Source organism: Symphodus melops, assembly GCF_947650265.1.
Source record: "Symphodus melops genome assembly, chromosome: 11".
Classification (NCBI taxonomy): domain Eukaryota; kingdom Metazoa; phylum Chordata; class Actinopteri; order Labriformes; family Labridae; genus Symphodus; species Symphodus melops.
In genome coordinates this window covers 20,365,515-20,379,502 of record NC_136701.1, presented here as the reverse complement: position 1 = coordinate 20,379,502, position 13,988 = coordinate 20,365,515, and the positions used below count along the sequence as shown (strand labels likewise).

At 41.0% G+C, this 13,988-nt stretch overlaps 2 protein-coding genes across 9 annotated transcripts; one reads left to right on the top strand and one right to left on the bottom strand.

Moving 5' to 3' along the window:
- Positions 1–74: 74 nt before the first annotated feature.
- On the bottom strand, positions 75–4,964 carry gng8 (guanine nucleotide binding protein (G protein), gamma 8). 3 transcript variants are annotated; one of them, XM_079356424.1, is made up of 5 exons: positions 4,841–4,931; positions 3,847–3,938; positions 1,958–2,036; positions 1,132–1,245; positions 75–408 (listed from the first exon to the last, which is right to left on the bottom strand). In XM_079356424.1, the coding sequence occupies exons 4-5, from the start codon at positions 1,213–1,215 to the stop codon at positions 280–282; spliced, it is 213 nt and encodes a 70-aa protein (XP_079212550.1). In that variant the 5' UTR covers positions 1,216–1,245; positions 1,958–2,036; positions 3,847–3,938; positions 4,841–4,931; the 3' UTR covers positions 75–279. The 3 variants fall into 3 exon arrangements, with proteins under 3 accessions (XP_079212550.1, XP_079212549.1, XP_079212551.1); XM_079356423.1 differs by having other exon boundaries at positions 3,847–3,989; positions 4,841–4,929; XM_079356425.1 differs by lacking the exon at positions 3,847–3,938 and having other exon boundaries at positions 4,841–4,964.
- On the top strand, positions 4,542–13,885 carry brd8a (bromodomain containing 8a). Of its 6 annotated transcripts, none has more exons than XM_079356417.1 (20): positions 4,542–4,959; positions 5,419–5,515; positions 5,920–5,989; positions 6,094–6,143; positions 6,287–6,409; positions 6,509–6,589; positions 6,682–6,746; positions 7,698–7,840; positions 8,170–8,361; positions 8,897–8,975; positions 9,264–9,413; positions 9,586–9,737; positions 9,867–10,341; positions 10,451–10,494; positions 10,630–10,922; positions 11,144–11,236; positions 11,339–11,407; positions 11,521–11,803; positions 12,934–12,978; positions 13,129–13,885. In XM_079356417.1, the coding sequence occupies exons 1-20, from the start codon at positions 4,917–4,919 to the stop codon at positions 13,186–13,188; spliced, it is 2,607 nt and encodes an 868-aa protein (XP_079212543.1). In that variant the 5' UTR covers positions 4,542–4,916; the 3' UTR covers positions 13,189–13,885. The 6 variants fall into 6 exon arrangements, with proteins under 6 accessions (XP_079212543.1, XP_079212542.1, XP_079212544.1 ...); XM_079356416.1 differs by having other exon boundaries at positions 4,543–4,959; positions 10,627–10,922; XM_079356418.1 differs by lacking the exon at positions 12,934–12,978 and having other exon boundaries at positions 4,543–4,959; positions 10,627–10,922.
- The last annotated feature ends 103 nt before the right edge of the window (positions 13,886–13,988 follow it).

The following is a 13,988-nucleotide window of genomic DNA, read 5'->3' as shown; positions in this document are numbered from 1 at the left end:
TGATTAAGCTCAGTACAAACTGTATGCTTAAGGAAAGGAATCCCAGCTGGTACATTTCATGAACTTTGCACACATTCTCAACACATCTTTATTGCTGTCATTGTCACGTTAACAAGTGGATAATTCCTCAGGAGAAGGTGGACAAAAAGAGCTATTTTGTTACAAAACGGAAAATAGTAGAAAAGTTATTTTCATTATGTCATTAAGGCTGACATGGAATTCACTCAGGAAAATAATGTTGATGTTAAAAAGCAGACATTAGTTTTGAGCATGTGGCAGCTATAGGATTTCACAGAACAACTTCTTCTCTCGAAACGGGTTCTCAGAAGAAGGCACAGGTGTCACCAGTGGGTCCTCTTTGGCATGAGTTTCACAGTAGGCCATCAGATCAGCTGCTGCTTTAGACACCTGGAAAAAAAAGGTTGTGTTAGAGGGTGTGTCTAAAGAAGGAAAAACCTGTCACTGACGTCAGATGTTGAAAGTGTTTCAACTATTTGACTGGAGAGGGATTACATTTTTTTTTAAAAAAGGGGTAGAGATCTAGCTGGTACATGACCGTTTACATGTTGAAACATTGTGTATAGCTTTTTGATTGTTGCAAATTTAAGATTGATCACAGACTAAACATGGCAAGTTTCTTTTGAGAAAAACAGAAATGTCAGGAATGGTGCTTTTGGTTTGTTGAAGCTCCTGCGAGGTATTGTGGACAAACTGAAAGTACAACTGGTTTATCTGTACTTGCACCACAATCTACATACATTCAGAAACCAGATTTCTTCACAGTTATGTTCGATGCTTGTTACTGCTGCTGCCTGGTAGGTGTCACAGCACACTGCAGGGACAGCCTTTGTTTACATTTTTCCCAATAAAGATTCCTTGTAACTAGAATCTCTGACTGTCAGAAAAACAACAACCTGACAAGCTATTAAATCAGGACACTGAATGAAACATGCAAAGGACAAGATCAGCAAAGAGATAAGACATAACATTTTGCCCCCCAGGGGGTGACAAAACCAACACAAACCAAAAGTTCCTCACAGGAACTTAAACAGCATAACTCTACTCGGCACTTTGTCTTACTGAACTCCCCACAATCATGGTGATATGTATTTCTAAGATGCATTGACCCACCATCATCCTCTCTATGTTGACCTCCAGTTTCAACTGTTCCACCGTCTTTCGAGCATCTGCAATCTTGGCCATGTTGTTGGACATCCTTCCTCTTTCACACTAAAGCCAGACAGTCTGCAGAAAACCATCAAATATCAGGTAAACAGACCAAAACAATAAAATCAGTTTGGATAACTTGTAAAGAAGTGGCAAGTGAATGTTTCAACCTAATGTTGTAAACAGTAGGTGACAATCAATTCTGTGTTGTGTAAAGAGTTTCAATTTGCTCGTTAATTCTGCTCCCTGTGTCTCAGCTGCAAGTGGCACAGGGAGGGTCTCAGAGGAGGAGGGCAGGGGAGTTGGAGGGGGGGCAGAGCGGCTTCCCCAGGGGGAGAGGAAACTGCAAGCTGAGAATGTAAATACACCTAACATTAACTTGTTGCTCCTTCACAATATGTTCTCTCATAAACTGCAGATATAAATCATTGCCTCTTTGGCTATTAATCTACCCGCCAGCCAGCTGCTAATAAGCTGCTCAGCTGCTCAGACTGATTCAGGAGATCAATCTTGAGGAAAATACAAGGCAATAAAAGAAAAGAGCAATTTATCAAAACGAATTAGCATTGAAGTGGAAGATAAATGTATTCATCAATCAACGAATAATAACCCTCACATTCTTATATAATCACTCATTTCGGAATATTCTTTTGATTTTTGCAAACATGCAGAATAAGTAAGCTCAGACAGGAATGTTTTATCAATTATACAAAATTTGATTAAAAAAAATGATGATGCAATTTTTATCGAGACTTAACCATAACTCATAATAATCTACAACATGACTCACCAAAAGCCCAACAGCAACAGTTTGGCTCCTTGAATAAAAGTCCGCTTGTCTTCAACAGGGTCCCCACCACAGCAGCTGACTGTAACGAATGAAGTGACATTAAAGATGAGGAGTGAAGCTTCAATAGGTTCCCTCCTACAAATAATAAGCTGCGGTTCTGCCCCCAGGATGGGCTCAGTGCAGCAGTTTAAAGGCAACATGTGGTGTGACCTTCAACTCGAGAGATAATAATACATGAGTTTGTGTTCTTAGATGGAAGATCTTTAAAAGGGATGGCATTTAAATAGTTTATAGTGTGCTTACCATAAGGATAAACAACAATTTCCTCCCTTGCAGCTAAAGGGACATAACACTTTAGTTCTCAAGAAAATAGGCAATGTTTTTTTCTACAACTTTAATCCATTTTCCTTTTGGTATTTAGTTTGTAAAGAGGATACATTTAAGACTGTAGTGGGTGTAATTTTTCTATGGAAAACTTAATAGAGGGTAATCATCATTTATCCCGAGATGAACTGGTTGTATGAGTTCATGTTGGAATTCCAATTAAAGGACCTCCAAAAGTAATCAGTTCATTTTTGGTGTATACAAGTTCGATGAAGATGGTAGGTTTTACACTCTGAGGAGGAGCATTTCAAGGAGTCTTGGGAGATGAAGAAGAAACCTGTGTCTGATTGTGTTTCTTCTACATCATGTTATCCATACTGGATTGTGTGATTTAAGCTGAAGCAACCCCATGAGTGTCTCTTTGAAAACGTGACAGGGGTAATTGTGCAGACTTAGTCTGAAAACAGTAAACAAGAACTCTAAAGCACAAAGGATCACAGATGGATCGTACGAAGCTCCAAAAAGTAGGAATTTATTTCTTACAACAAATACACATGCACATCATGTGTCCAATAGTTGAATTTTAAGTGATTGAGGTTTGAGGTTTGCTTGGCAAAAAATGTGTTAATAATATGTAGCGATCCTCTACAGAGCCGCCCGTCTTCTCCCGCAGAGATGATAGTTACTCCACACAGTAGCAGGGGGCAAAGTGGCGGTGTTATGGAGTTAAATGTCAAATCCCTCATTAACATTTGTTTCCCTGTAATTGGTGGTCTCCATCTCTGCGAAAGACGAGGGGCCATATGAGTTATAAGTGCTGCTGCTTCACACAGCTAACTTCTGTCACCAAGGGCCAGAAAAAGAATTAATTTGCACACTGTTGCGTTGGATGATTCTCGAGGGAAATGTTGAGATTCTGTTTACTTACTGGAGAGCAGGGGTGGAGTATTTTCAGGATTACATTTAAAGACATCGTAGTCCTTTTTTGCCACTATACTTTGTCTCTTAAGTGTCAAAAACAGCACAGATATAGAACACTATGAATACTATGAACATACTAAACTCATAAACATGCTAAACCCAAATAACCCTCATATGTTATGGATCACTGCCAAAACATAGCACCACGAGCCTTCTGTACATATGAGGCACATATTAGGTCTATAAAATGTGTATTATTGTTTCTTCAGGTGTGAGATTGATTTTCTTCTTGTACAGATTATTTTGATGGCATTTACTGTAGTCTCTCAGATCACATTTTATACTCAGCGTGCAGGCTCAGATATATTAGATGAGTCATGCTAAGAAAATAATAGTGTGTAACTACTACTGATTAAGCTTAAAAAAACAGGGTATAAACAGGGTATGGAGAAAAACAAGCAATTCTAACATTATTTGAGGGAATGAAAGTAGCCTATATAAGAATCAACCTCAACATGTTGAAAATCAAAAATCAAATCAAAAAAGTTTAAAACTTTTTTTCGAAACTATAGACAAAAGTTGTTGACAAAAGAATTATCACAAGCAATCTGCAAAAGGTTCACTGCAGAGAATCCCAAGTTCACCTGTGAGTCTGATGAGCCTGAGTTTGTTTATTTTTGCCCCATCATGCTGGCCACAAACCAGATTTTCCGGTTAGTAGCTCCTGCTGCCCAGTCTGTAAACAGCTTCATTGGTATCACTCATCAAAATCACCACTTCAGTAGGCCTAGGAAGAAAACAATTGACATGAGGTAAAGTGATAAAAGCTTATTAGCCTATTTGGAATTATTAGAAATGCAGTGTAAACAAAATAAACTCAGTCTAGTCAAGTTAGTTACAATACTAAAGAAAGACACATCTGGCTGTAGATGTTCTCCCTGATATTTTTATGGATGACCCTGACAAACAATTGCTGCTCAGATACTATTTGTGTCTTTTAATTGCCCGATGCTGTATTTTTATGTTTGTATTGTTGTGTTGCTGCTTGTTTTCTCCACGACACTCTTGAAAAAAGAGATTTTTAATCTCAATGAGTTTTTATCTTCCTGGTTAAATAAAGATTAAATAAATAAGGAAAAAAAGTCTATTTATACATGTATTGTTTTTGTACTATTACCATTGCAGTTTTTTGTTGTTTTCCAACCATAATAAAACTGGTAGTTTTGTATTAATGTAAAAAAAAAGAAGCTTAAATTAAATGCTCAGTAACGAGCACGAGCATCATCCAGGGTCGTTTATCTGCTGTGGTGGTGGGCGTGTACGAGCACGAGCGGCTAGCTAAAACCCGAAATAACATCAGTGACTTGAGAAAAAAAAACAAAAAATTACCCGTTTGGTTTGTACTTGGTGGAGTTTAAAAAACGATTTAACTCGTTTCAGAGAGTGTTTTTTATTTTTAACACATTGCTGTGGTTAATTTTAGCATTTTGAGCTAGCTACTTAATCTTTAAGTTACAGCTAAAAGACAGGCGAGACTTTCAGGGTGATTCAGCGTGCTAGCTAAGAAAGAAAAAAAAATCCTTTACATCCACAACGACGCTCACACACACACACACACACACACACATTGATGGTGACCTGCATCGTTTCAAGTCTGTCTTTTTTCGGACCTCGTCAGTGTTATTGACTGCTGGGTTTCTATCTTCCACGATGTATGAGATGTCGGGATGACAGGGAGATGGCAAACGGCGTTGGAAGTGAGTACTCGTGTTGGTACATAGCAAAATACCATGACATGCTATAAATGTTAGCACTGACTGAGAGTGTCGTACTGTGCATGTTATGAGCTCTCTAACTTCCTTCACTGAAGCTCCCTGCAGATGAGCCTGCTCGAATGAATAGCTGTCATTAAGACTTGACAGGTCCTTGAAGTGGTGATTCATATTTAACTCCTGCAGTTATCTATCAGCTCTCTATGTGTGTGTGCGCGCGTGCGTGTGTGCGCGCGTGTGTATGTGTGTGTCTTCGTGCAGTCAGTCAGTCTCTGTGTCCACAGTGAGCATGGTGGGCATCAACATGAAGCTCAAGAGATTAACAAAGCCAGGCCTGAAATATTGTGTAACTGCTGCTCAGTCGAATATGCATGACACACGTTTGTTTTATAACTTACTGAAATATGCATCCATGTGTTGACTGTTTTTCATTCACATGTGCAGAACACAAGCTGCTTGTCATTGGACCAACAGAGCCATGGTCAGTGAGGGAGAAGCTGTGTTTGGCAACATCTGTCATGAAGAGTGGCGACCAGAACTGGTGCTGAACCCTTGTTTAATTGTTGCTACGTATGTGTAAAGCAGTTGTGCCAGTTATACTTTTGTTGGCAAAAAATGTCCATCTATAGGCTTCGTGTTTCGTGGCATTGCATAAAGAGCAGTTGTTTTCTCTCACAGTCAAAAGACGCACACACAATGCTGTAACCATCCGTGATAGTCTGCATGTGTTTGTTCAGTGCATGTTTTTCTCTAAATTTGCAAACATGTTTGAAATGCATTTACTTAAAAGTGTAAAAGACTGCTTAAAAATAATAACAACAATCAAAAAGACAGCACACAATTAGAAGATTCTAGACGTTTAATAAGGACAGTAATAAACCAAGACAGAAATAGAAGGCAGCTTTGGATTAGAGTATTTATTTCCTCCTGGATCATTTTTAACAGGGTGTCTGTCAGTCGAGCCATCAAACCGTTTGCAGAATCTGGGCGACCACCTGACTGGTTCTCTCAAAAGGTACGATGACGCCTGAGCTTGCTGTATTGTAGAACACAAAGACAATTTGTATGATTTTTTTTGTCCTGTAATGAAGGCCTTGATTGTCACCTGACTGTTCACAGCATTGTGCCTCCAAGTACTCTGAGCTCCTGGAAACAACAGAAGCACCAAAGTGAGATCATAAGCTACTTTTATCCCCAGCATGCTTGTGCAGAGTTGTAAGCTGAAATAGATAAACATTATTTTTTCATGATGAACACGTGCGTCTATGTCAGAAAGCAACGTGTAAATACATGTATTTATTTTAACCTCCAGGCGAAAACGTGGTGAAAAAGGTGAAGTGGTGGAGACAGTTGAGGACGTGATAGTGCGGAGGCTGACTGCTCAAAGGATTGATGAGCTAAAGAAGTTGATCAAAGAAACACAGGAGAAGCACAGGTCTACAGTCATGGCCTTTAACAGCATGCGCAGATCATTTTCAAACCAAACAAACTAGCATCTTCATCATAAACTGCATCGATGACTTTGTCTTTGTAGGAAGCTGAAGAGAGAGACTGAGCTGATTCAAGCAGGACATCTCGATTCCAAACTAGAAGAGATATGGGAAGAAATCCAGCAGTAAGAAGCAAAACAACCGTACTGCTCATCTCTTCTTCTTAATTTAAGCTTGGACAATTAAAACGAAAGATGGTCTTCTGTGTGTCTGTCAGGAAGAAGAAACGGGAGGAGGAGGAAGCAGAATTGAACAGAAAGAACACAGATGCTGCTTATCAGGGTATCACCTTCAATTTTAATGGGTATTATGTGATATGAAAAATCATTACCTACTTCTGGTGTTATTTACTTTTTTACTGGTCTAAGTAAAGCTGTGAAAACATCCTTAGCTGACTCATCTTTAGTAAGTCATCTGGTTTGCTATAGAAATAATCCAACATCAACTTAAAACAGACCCTTTAGATTGCGTAACAACAATGTAGTGATCGGTGCTTTTACTTTGGTATTGAAGAGGTGATATGAACTGTACGGGGGAAAAACAACTTGTAAGATATTTCATATTTAATTTTCATTGAAAACTCGACATCAGATTATCATTTCAGAAATCAGCAGCAAATAAATATAACTACACTGGTTTATTAAATAGCTATTAGAGGAATCATCGCAGGTTTCATTGCGGACTGAGGCCAACATTGGCAGTTGTGGCTCCGTCTGACCTCTGGTGTGTTGAGTCAGATTCAGTCATTTTGCTGAGCTATAAGCATATCAACATGTCAATGGGCTAAAGGCTGGTGTGCAATGTTTTGCGCATTATCTTGTTGGATTGCTAAAATGCTTATGATAAACATCATTATAACACTTCCTGTAGGACAGAAAAAGAAGAAGGACTGTGCCAGTAGTTGGTATTAGTCTTTGTGATGAACACTTAACAATATCTGAACTGTAAAAACTGTAAAAGGCAAATGCTTTCTCACCCCAGGATGCATGCTTTTGAGTTGTCAACAAATTGCTTTTTGGATTCGGAAGGGTTCTTGCAAACATTTACTGGATAAACGTGAAGAACTGGAGATAGAAATAAAACACTGTAAATTAAAACTTATTAGAGCTATTAAGTTTTTTTTAGCACATTATGTATATTTAGATAGATAGATGGATGGATAGATAGATGATAGATGGATGTCTATTGTTAGCCTGATAGAAATCCTCTCTGTGCTGCCCGTCCCTCTTTCAGCCAGACAGGTGGCAAAGAACACGCCTAAGCGAATGCCCGGCATCACCATGCACTCACCCACAGGCTGTAGCTCCCCGAATCAGGACTTCTCCCCCAGTGACCCACTCGAGTGCCTGACACTAGATCTTACATCATCAAAGAATGTGAGTGATGTTAGTTGGTATTTTTGGTTAATAATTGTATATCTGCCAACATGAAGGAGTTGGGTCACATGTTTAAATGAGCTAACGACATCTGCCTCTATGATACATTTGCCATATATTAAATATTCTGCTTTTTAACTTGATGTTTAAAACTGCCTGCATGCATTAAGACATTAAATCAAAATTAGAACATGACCTTCCTCCCTGTAGGAGACAAAACTACATTAGAAACATCATCAAGTATTGTTTTGTTGACACTTTGTTGGTAATCAGAAGTATTCCTTGATAGGTAAAGCTGTAAGACTTCATGTTTCCCTCTCCGGCTCCAGGCGGCCGGATCAACCAGATTAATGACAATTCCGGAGACTTGTGGACCTGGTGATGATGACATCAGCCACGGGACACTTCTTGATGACCCCACCCAAAAGAAGCTCCTGAACCAGAAAGCAACACCACCGCCATCTCCGCTTCTGTCCGAGTTACTGAAGAAAGGAAACATCTTGGCTACAAATGCTCGACTCGTAGGTGGAGGCGTTTCTCTGGGACATCCCATCTTCATCTCAGCTTTTTTTAAGACAGGAGGCTTCATTCAACGTTTCGAAAATTGTGAATCAGACTTTACTTTATAGTTTTGAGGCTTGGTAGGTGTGGATATTGTGTTGTTTTTTTTTGATTGCACAAATGTTTCAATCCTTATCAAATTCTGTTTTTTATTATAATTTTTATTATTATAGATGAATTTTGTTTATTTAAAGACCTCCTCATGTCCATACCTCTGCGTCACAGCTTTCATCACCAAGTCATATATCATCAGTACGGCGTGCGTATCCGTCGCAGCCAGGTTCTGTCGTTTGGCCAACAGAGGTTTAGATGATGGACATGATCGATACCTCCTGGATGTGTTTGAATAGTTAAATGCTTTTATGATGTTCAGTCAGGAAGCTTGTGTTGCTGCACGGAGGGGTAAATGAAGGGCATGCTTTAAAGTTTATGCACTTGAAAAGGAAATCAGAATGCACGTTAGTTTTCCTCATGTGATGTATATTTATTCCTCAGATTGGGGATGGAGATGCGACCATATCATCACATGACCTGCAGCTGGCTCCACCCACCCAACCGCTTTCTCAGGCTACAGGTACAGATGGTCATGACTTATGTTTTACTCGTTTCACACGTTGACAAGGATTACTTTCTTAACAGTGATTGAAAGCAGAAATAAAACGAACGTCTCGTGTTGATTGCATGAAATTAAATTTAAAACACAAAGTAGTAAATGTACGTTTGCTGTCTATATACACTGTACACATGCGACTGTACTAAGTTGTTTGCTCATACATTGTGTAGCTCATAAACCAGCACTTCTTCTCCAATCCTCTGCTCTTTGTGTTTAATATTTAAAAATGAACAAATGCTTGTCTTGCAGGCGCCCCGATGTTATCTCGTCTCCTGGAGGCGGGTCCCACCCAGTTCTCTGCCCAGTTAGGTTTTATGGTCAGTGCAAACTCAGTCTCGAGTGCCCCTCTCTCTGCTGGCACTCCTGTTCCCATTGGCTCTACTTCCTCTGCAAGCACAGGTCTGTCCCCTGTGCCGCACACCCCTCTATCAATCCACAGGCTATAACCCTCAAAACATCCTGATACGGTTTAAGGAACGAAAATAAAATAAAACTGACTTTCTTAAAACTGTGTCTTGAAAAAAAAATTAAAAAAAAATCGAACAGTGAAAAATCTGTTGTTTGTGCGCAGAAGTGGATGTGATGGCGTCCCCTGGATGCCAGCCTGTCTCTGCAGATGTCAAGGTGTCAGAGCTCAGTGAGGAGGATGTGACTGTGTCCTACATGGGAGACGAGCTGGACCTGAAGACAGTGGGAGACATCATCGCCATCATTGAGGACAAGGTCAACATTTGAGTTAGACTGTGGATAAAGGATAATGCCTCACTCATGCAATCACTGAGGACTGTGGCAAACAAAGCAAACGCTAATTAAAAACGGCATGTTTTTTTTCTTTGAACACTTCTTTCACAGGCGGATGAGACTGCAGAGGCGTTGGATGCAGCTGCAGTTGAGGCTGCTCTGTCACTGTGTGAGGAGAACAGCCATGCTTTGTCTGGTGCCTGGACTGCTGGGCCTTTCCAGCCCCACGAGCCTCACTCAGCAGTACCCACAGGGGCCCAGCAGTCCTTGTCTCTTAGCTGTAGCCTGGAGGGGAAGACACAGGTGCTGGAAAATCAGGGTGGGACTTCTGCTTCACTGTCCTCTCTGTGCAACAGTCAAGGTAACTGTTTTGCAGCTTTTTCAGTGGGACTAAGGGGCCGTCCCCCCATCTCCTCGTGCAACTCGAGAAGTTTGGAGCATCGTCCCGCTGGGGCAACTCCACAGCCAGAGGCAAGGAGAGAGAGTGGAGATGTGAAGCACCAGAAACGCCAGATGTCATTGGATTTAAACTTAAAAAGTGAGAGTGAGAAGTGGGCACAGCAAAGACTTAATAGATCCTCTGAAGGTATGCACACACATGCATAAATACTAATATTAATAATGCGTTTTGTGTGCAACATGGCCTTTTTGCATAACGACTTCCTGCTTATTATTCATCTTTACTATCTTGGCAGAATCAGTATTAGAAGATAACCCACTGAAACAAAGGCATCCTAAGGTATAGCACCAATCAAGGACAGAGCGAACACGATGCTTGTAAATGCTGAACTCAAATCTACAGTTTGTAGCTCCACAATATTCCTTCACCATAAGCTTGATTCTCTCTGGGTTTTTTCCCCCCACATCTTAGCAGGACATGAAGGCAGGGGATGGACAGAATGTGGGGCGTGGAGAAAAAACCTCAGGGATAAAAGTTCACAACGAGGTCAACCGACAGGCAGCGTGTGGCGAGGAAGAAGAAGAGGAGGAAGAGGAAGAAGAGGGCGACGGGGCGGAGGGATTCTTGTCAGAACCGGACGGGGAGATGGAACTAGAGCCTGCGGCCAGTGAGAGCGAGGATGGATACAGCCTGCACACAGCCTCCTCCTCTCTGCAGCTCCACACAACCGCAGACTCCATCCCCAGCAGCCCCGCCTCCTCGCAGTTGTGAGTGTAACACACTTGACAAGAAAGTGTCAATCAAGAAAAAGATTGCCCTCTAGATGGAGATTTGATGTTGTGTACGCAGATTGTTTTACTTCTCTGTCGACAGAATTCTTTTTCACTGAGTCATGCTGCAGATCAAGTTCTGCTTGATGACGGGCCTGTCTTTTTCTTCCCCTTTTTTTTTTTTTTTTTTCCCCCACTCGCACGCTATTATTGTGCAGCTCCATGTGCAGTGAGGACCTGGAAGCTCTGCAGGCCCAGAAAATCTGGAAGAAAGCCATTATGTTGGTGTGGCGTGCAGCTGCCAATCACAGGTCAGGAAAACAGAAACGCTGATGCCGAGCTTGTCCTAATGTAGATTTTTGATCTTATTCGTGTCGTCATAGAATTAAACTACACATGTGGATGTGTTGTAGGTATGCAAATGTCTTCCTTCAGCCAGTAACAGATGAAATAGCTCCTGGGTACCACAGTATTGTGCACAGGTGAGCACAGGGTTCTTTTGCTGTGGTCCTATTTTACAGCATGTCTTGGTCATAAACAGTACAAAAATGTATGACAGCACAGTAAAAGGACTTTTTAACACTATTACCCGCAGGCCCATGGACTTGGCCACCATTAAAAAGAACATCGAGACCGGCTTGATCCGGACCACGGCTGAGTTCCAGAGGGACATCATGCTGATGTTTCAGAACGCCGTCATGTACAACAGCCTGGATCACGACGTGTACCACATGGCTCTGGAGATGCAGCGGGACGTCTTAGAGCAGATCCAGCAGTTTCTAGCCACCCAGCTCATCATGGAGACGTCCGAGTCTGGCATCAGCGCCAAGAGCCTGCGGGGCCGTGAGAGCACACGCAAACAGGACTCCACTGACAAGGTGCTTCACTAGAATTTTGACAAAAGCAGAGAGTACAGAAGAAGAGACAAGGGTGAGACAACAGGTTGATTAAATGTAGACGATAGAGACGCTAAAGTAGATCTGCATGCCATTTTCCAAAGCATGATGTTAGTTTGTAGAAGGGTAGCTTTTTGGCTAATATCAATTGCTAACAGTGCTAAGAAGTTAATATGACTCCTGAAATAGATTATCCATCACAGTGAAAATCTGTTTCTTTGGAAGCCAGCTTTAATAATGCATCAACGTCACATTGTTTCTTAACACCATGTATTGATCTATTATCTGTATTCCTTATGTGTTTGATTAACCTACTTTGTATCTTGGATGTCTATGAACACAGTACTGAACAAAGATAACTGGTATAAATAAGTCACACGGTTTTCTGGTGTTTTGATTTTTCCTTTCTCTTTGCCAATGACGGTAAGTTTAAAACCCAGGGTTGAAATAAATATCGGTAGGCTCGTGTTACGCTTCGGAGAACAGCAGGCAGAGAAGAACTCGTGCAGTAATGTGAAGAAAGTTACTGAGAACTATATACCAACGCATACACGCAATTATTTCATGAAGGTAGAAAATAAACGGACAGTCAGTGATGTTTTTGTCATTGTGTCAGAGATACATTCTGCCTCATCATGTGACCGTGAGATTAACTGCAGAAAAGATTAGCTGTAAGACATCTACAGTACCTGACCACGATAACTCACTCTGAAGAAACAATCCAAAGTTAACTACTTTATTCTATTTTAAATGTTTTAATTATCGTGTCGATGTGGGGCCGTCACTTTCGCATGCTTTCCTCATGAGTCAGCGTCTGTTTGCACAGTTTGTCCTCCTCACATAGTTGTGTGGTAAAGTGCTGCTAAAGCAAGCGTTAACGGTTGATTTCATGGGGCTCTGGTGAACTTAAAGAGACGGGAGGAGAGAATCGTTGAGTCTCAGGCTGTGCTTTGAAAATCAGTGAATCTGATGTGCACGTTGTTCATAAAAAAAATCTTCCAACGGCAGCTTTCTGAAATCTCATATTAACCTTTGCCAACGTGTGTTGTGTCTTACATTTTTCTTTTATCCACTGCACTTTTGATCTGATTTTCATCAGTTTCCTCTTACAGGACACAGTCTCCATGTCCTCTCCTGCCTTCCTTCTTTCTCTCTTTGTAAGTACCCATCTTACAGCCTTTACAGTTTCTCTCTTTGTTCTTGTTTTGTTTTATTGAGCTGCAGATGTTGATTAAATAGAAAGCTTGTGTGAAGACCTAATGGGGTGTTTACAGGTTATTCCTTCTTTGTGTTTTCACGCTGTGTAGGATGGAGGCACCAGAGGGCGCCGTTGTGCCATAGAAGCTGACCTCAAGATGAAGAAATGAACCTCTGGTGTGAGGCTTTAGCAGATAGTATCCCTGAGCTGATGTGAAAGGTGGGACACTTCAAGACTGAATTTATTCATCGTCACCTGCACAGGTTCTCACTCTGCATAGCCGGCAGTGTAACTTTTTATTTGCGCTCTAGATGGTTATGACTTTGCAGAAAAACATACTGTATAATTCCAGATAATGGGGCCTTCAGAAAGATGAGGTCAACCCTTGTACAGCAGCAGCTGCAGATCACAGAGACCTGCCTGCTCTGGTTTACATCAGGTTGTAGAAATGAAAAGTTACCCTTTATTTAAAAATGAGCTGACAGTTAACCTGAGGGGGCCGCTGGGTGATCTGTGACTGATGAATATAACATGTTGGTATTACCTGAACTCCGTGGCCGAAGAACCTCATTCAACCTGGAAAACCTGCTGAACCATCGGGGCCACATACTCCTTTTCCAAACATTTCCATTACTGGTTAAAAAAAACAAAAACAACATTTTAGTTTTTCTCATTTTAAATTGTTCAGATCTTTGTTGGATGTGAGTGTATTTTTTTGTGATGTGTTGATACTCCTGATGCTACACTTCTGTAAAACAGTCCTTTCATGCATATCTTTAGTTGTTCGCAGTATTTTTGAAAAAATGTCACGTCGATGAAATGTTTTGTGGATTTTCAGACCAATAAAACTTCTTAATGAGCCGTCATCCCATTATTTTAAGCATGGATTCGCACAAAAGCTCCCACAACATGGCATTAAAGTGCTCCTCTTCCTCACATCAACCCTGCAGTAAAAAAGAGCTGTCCAAG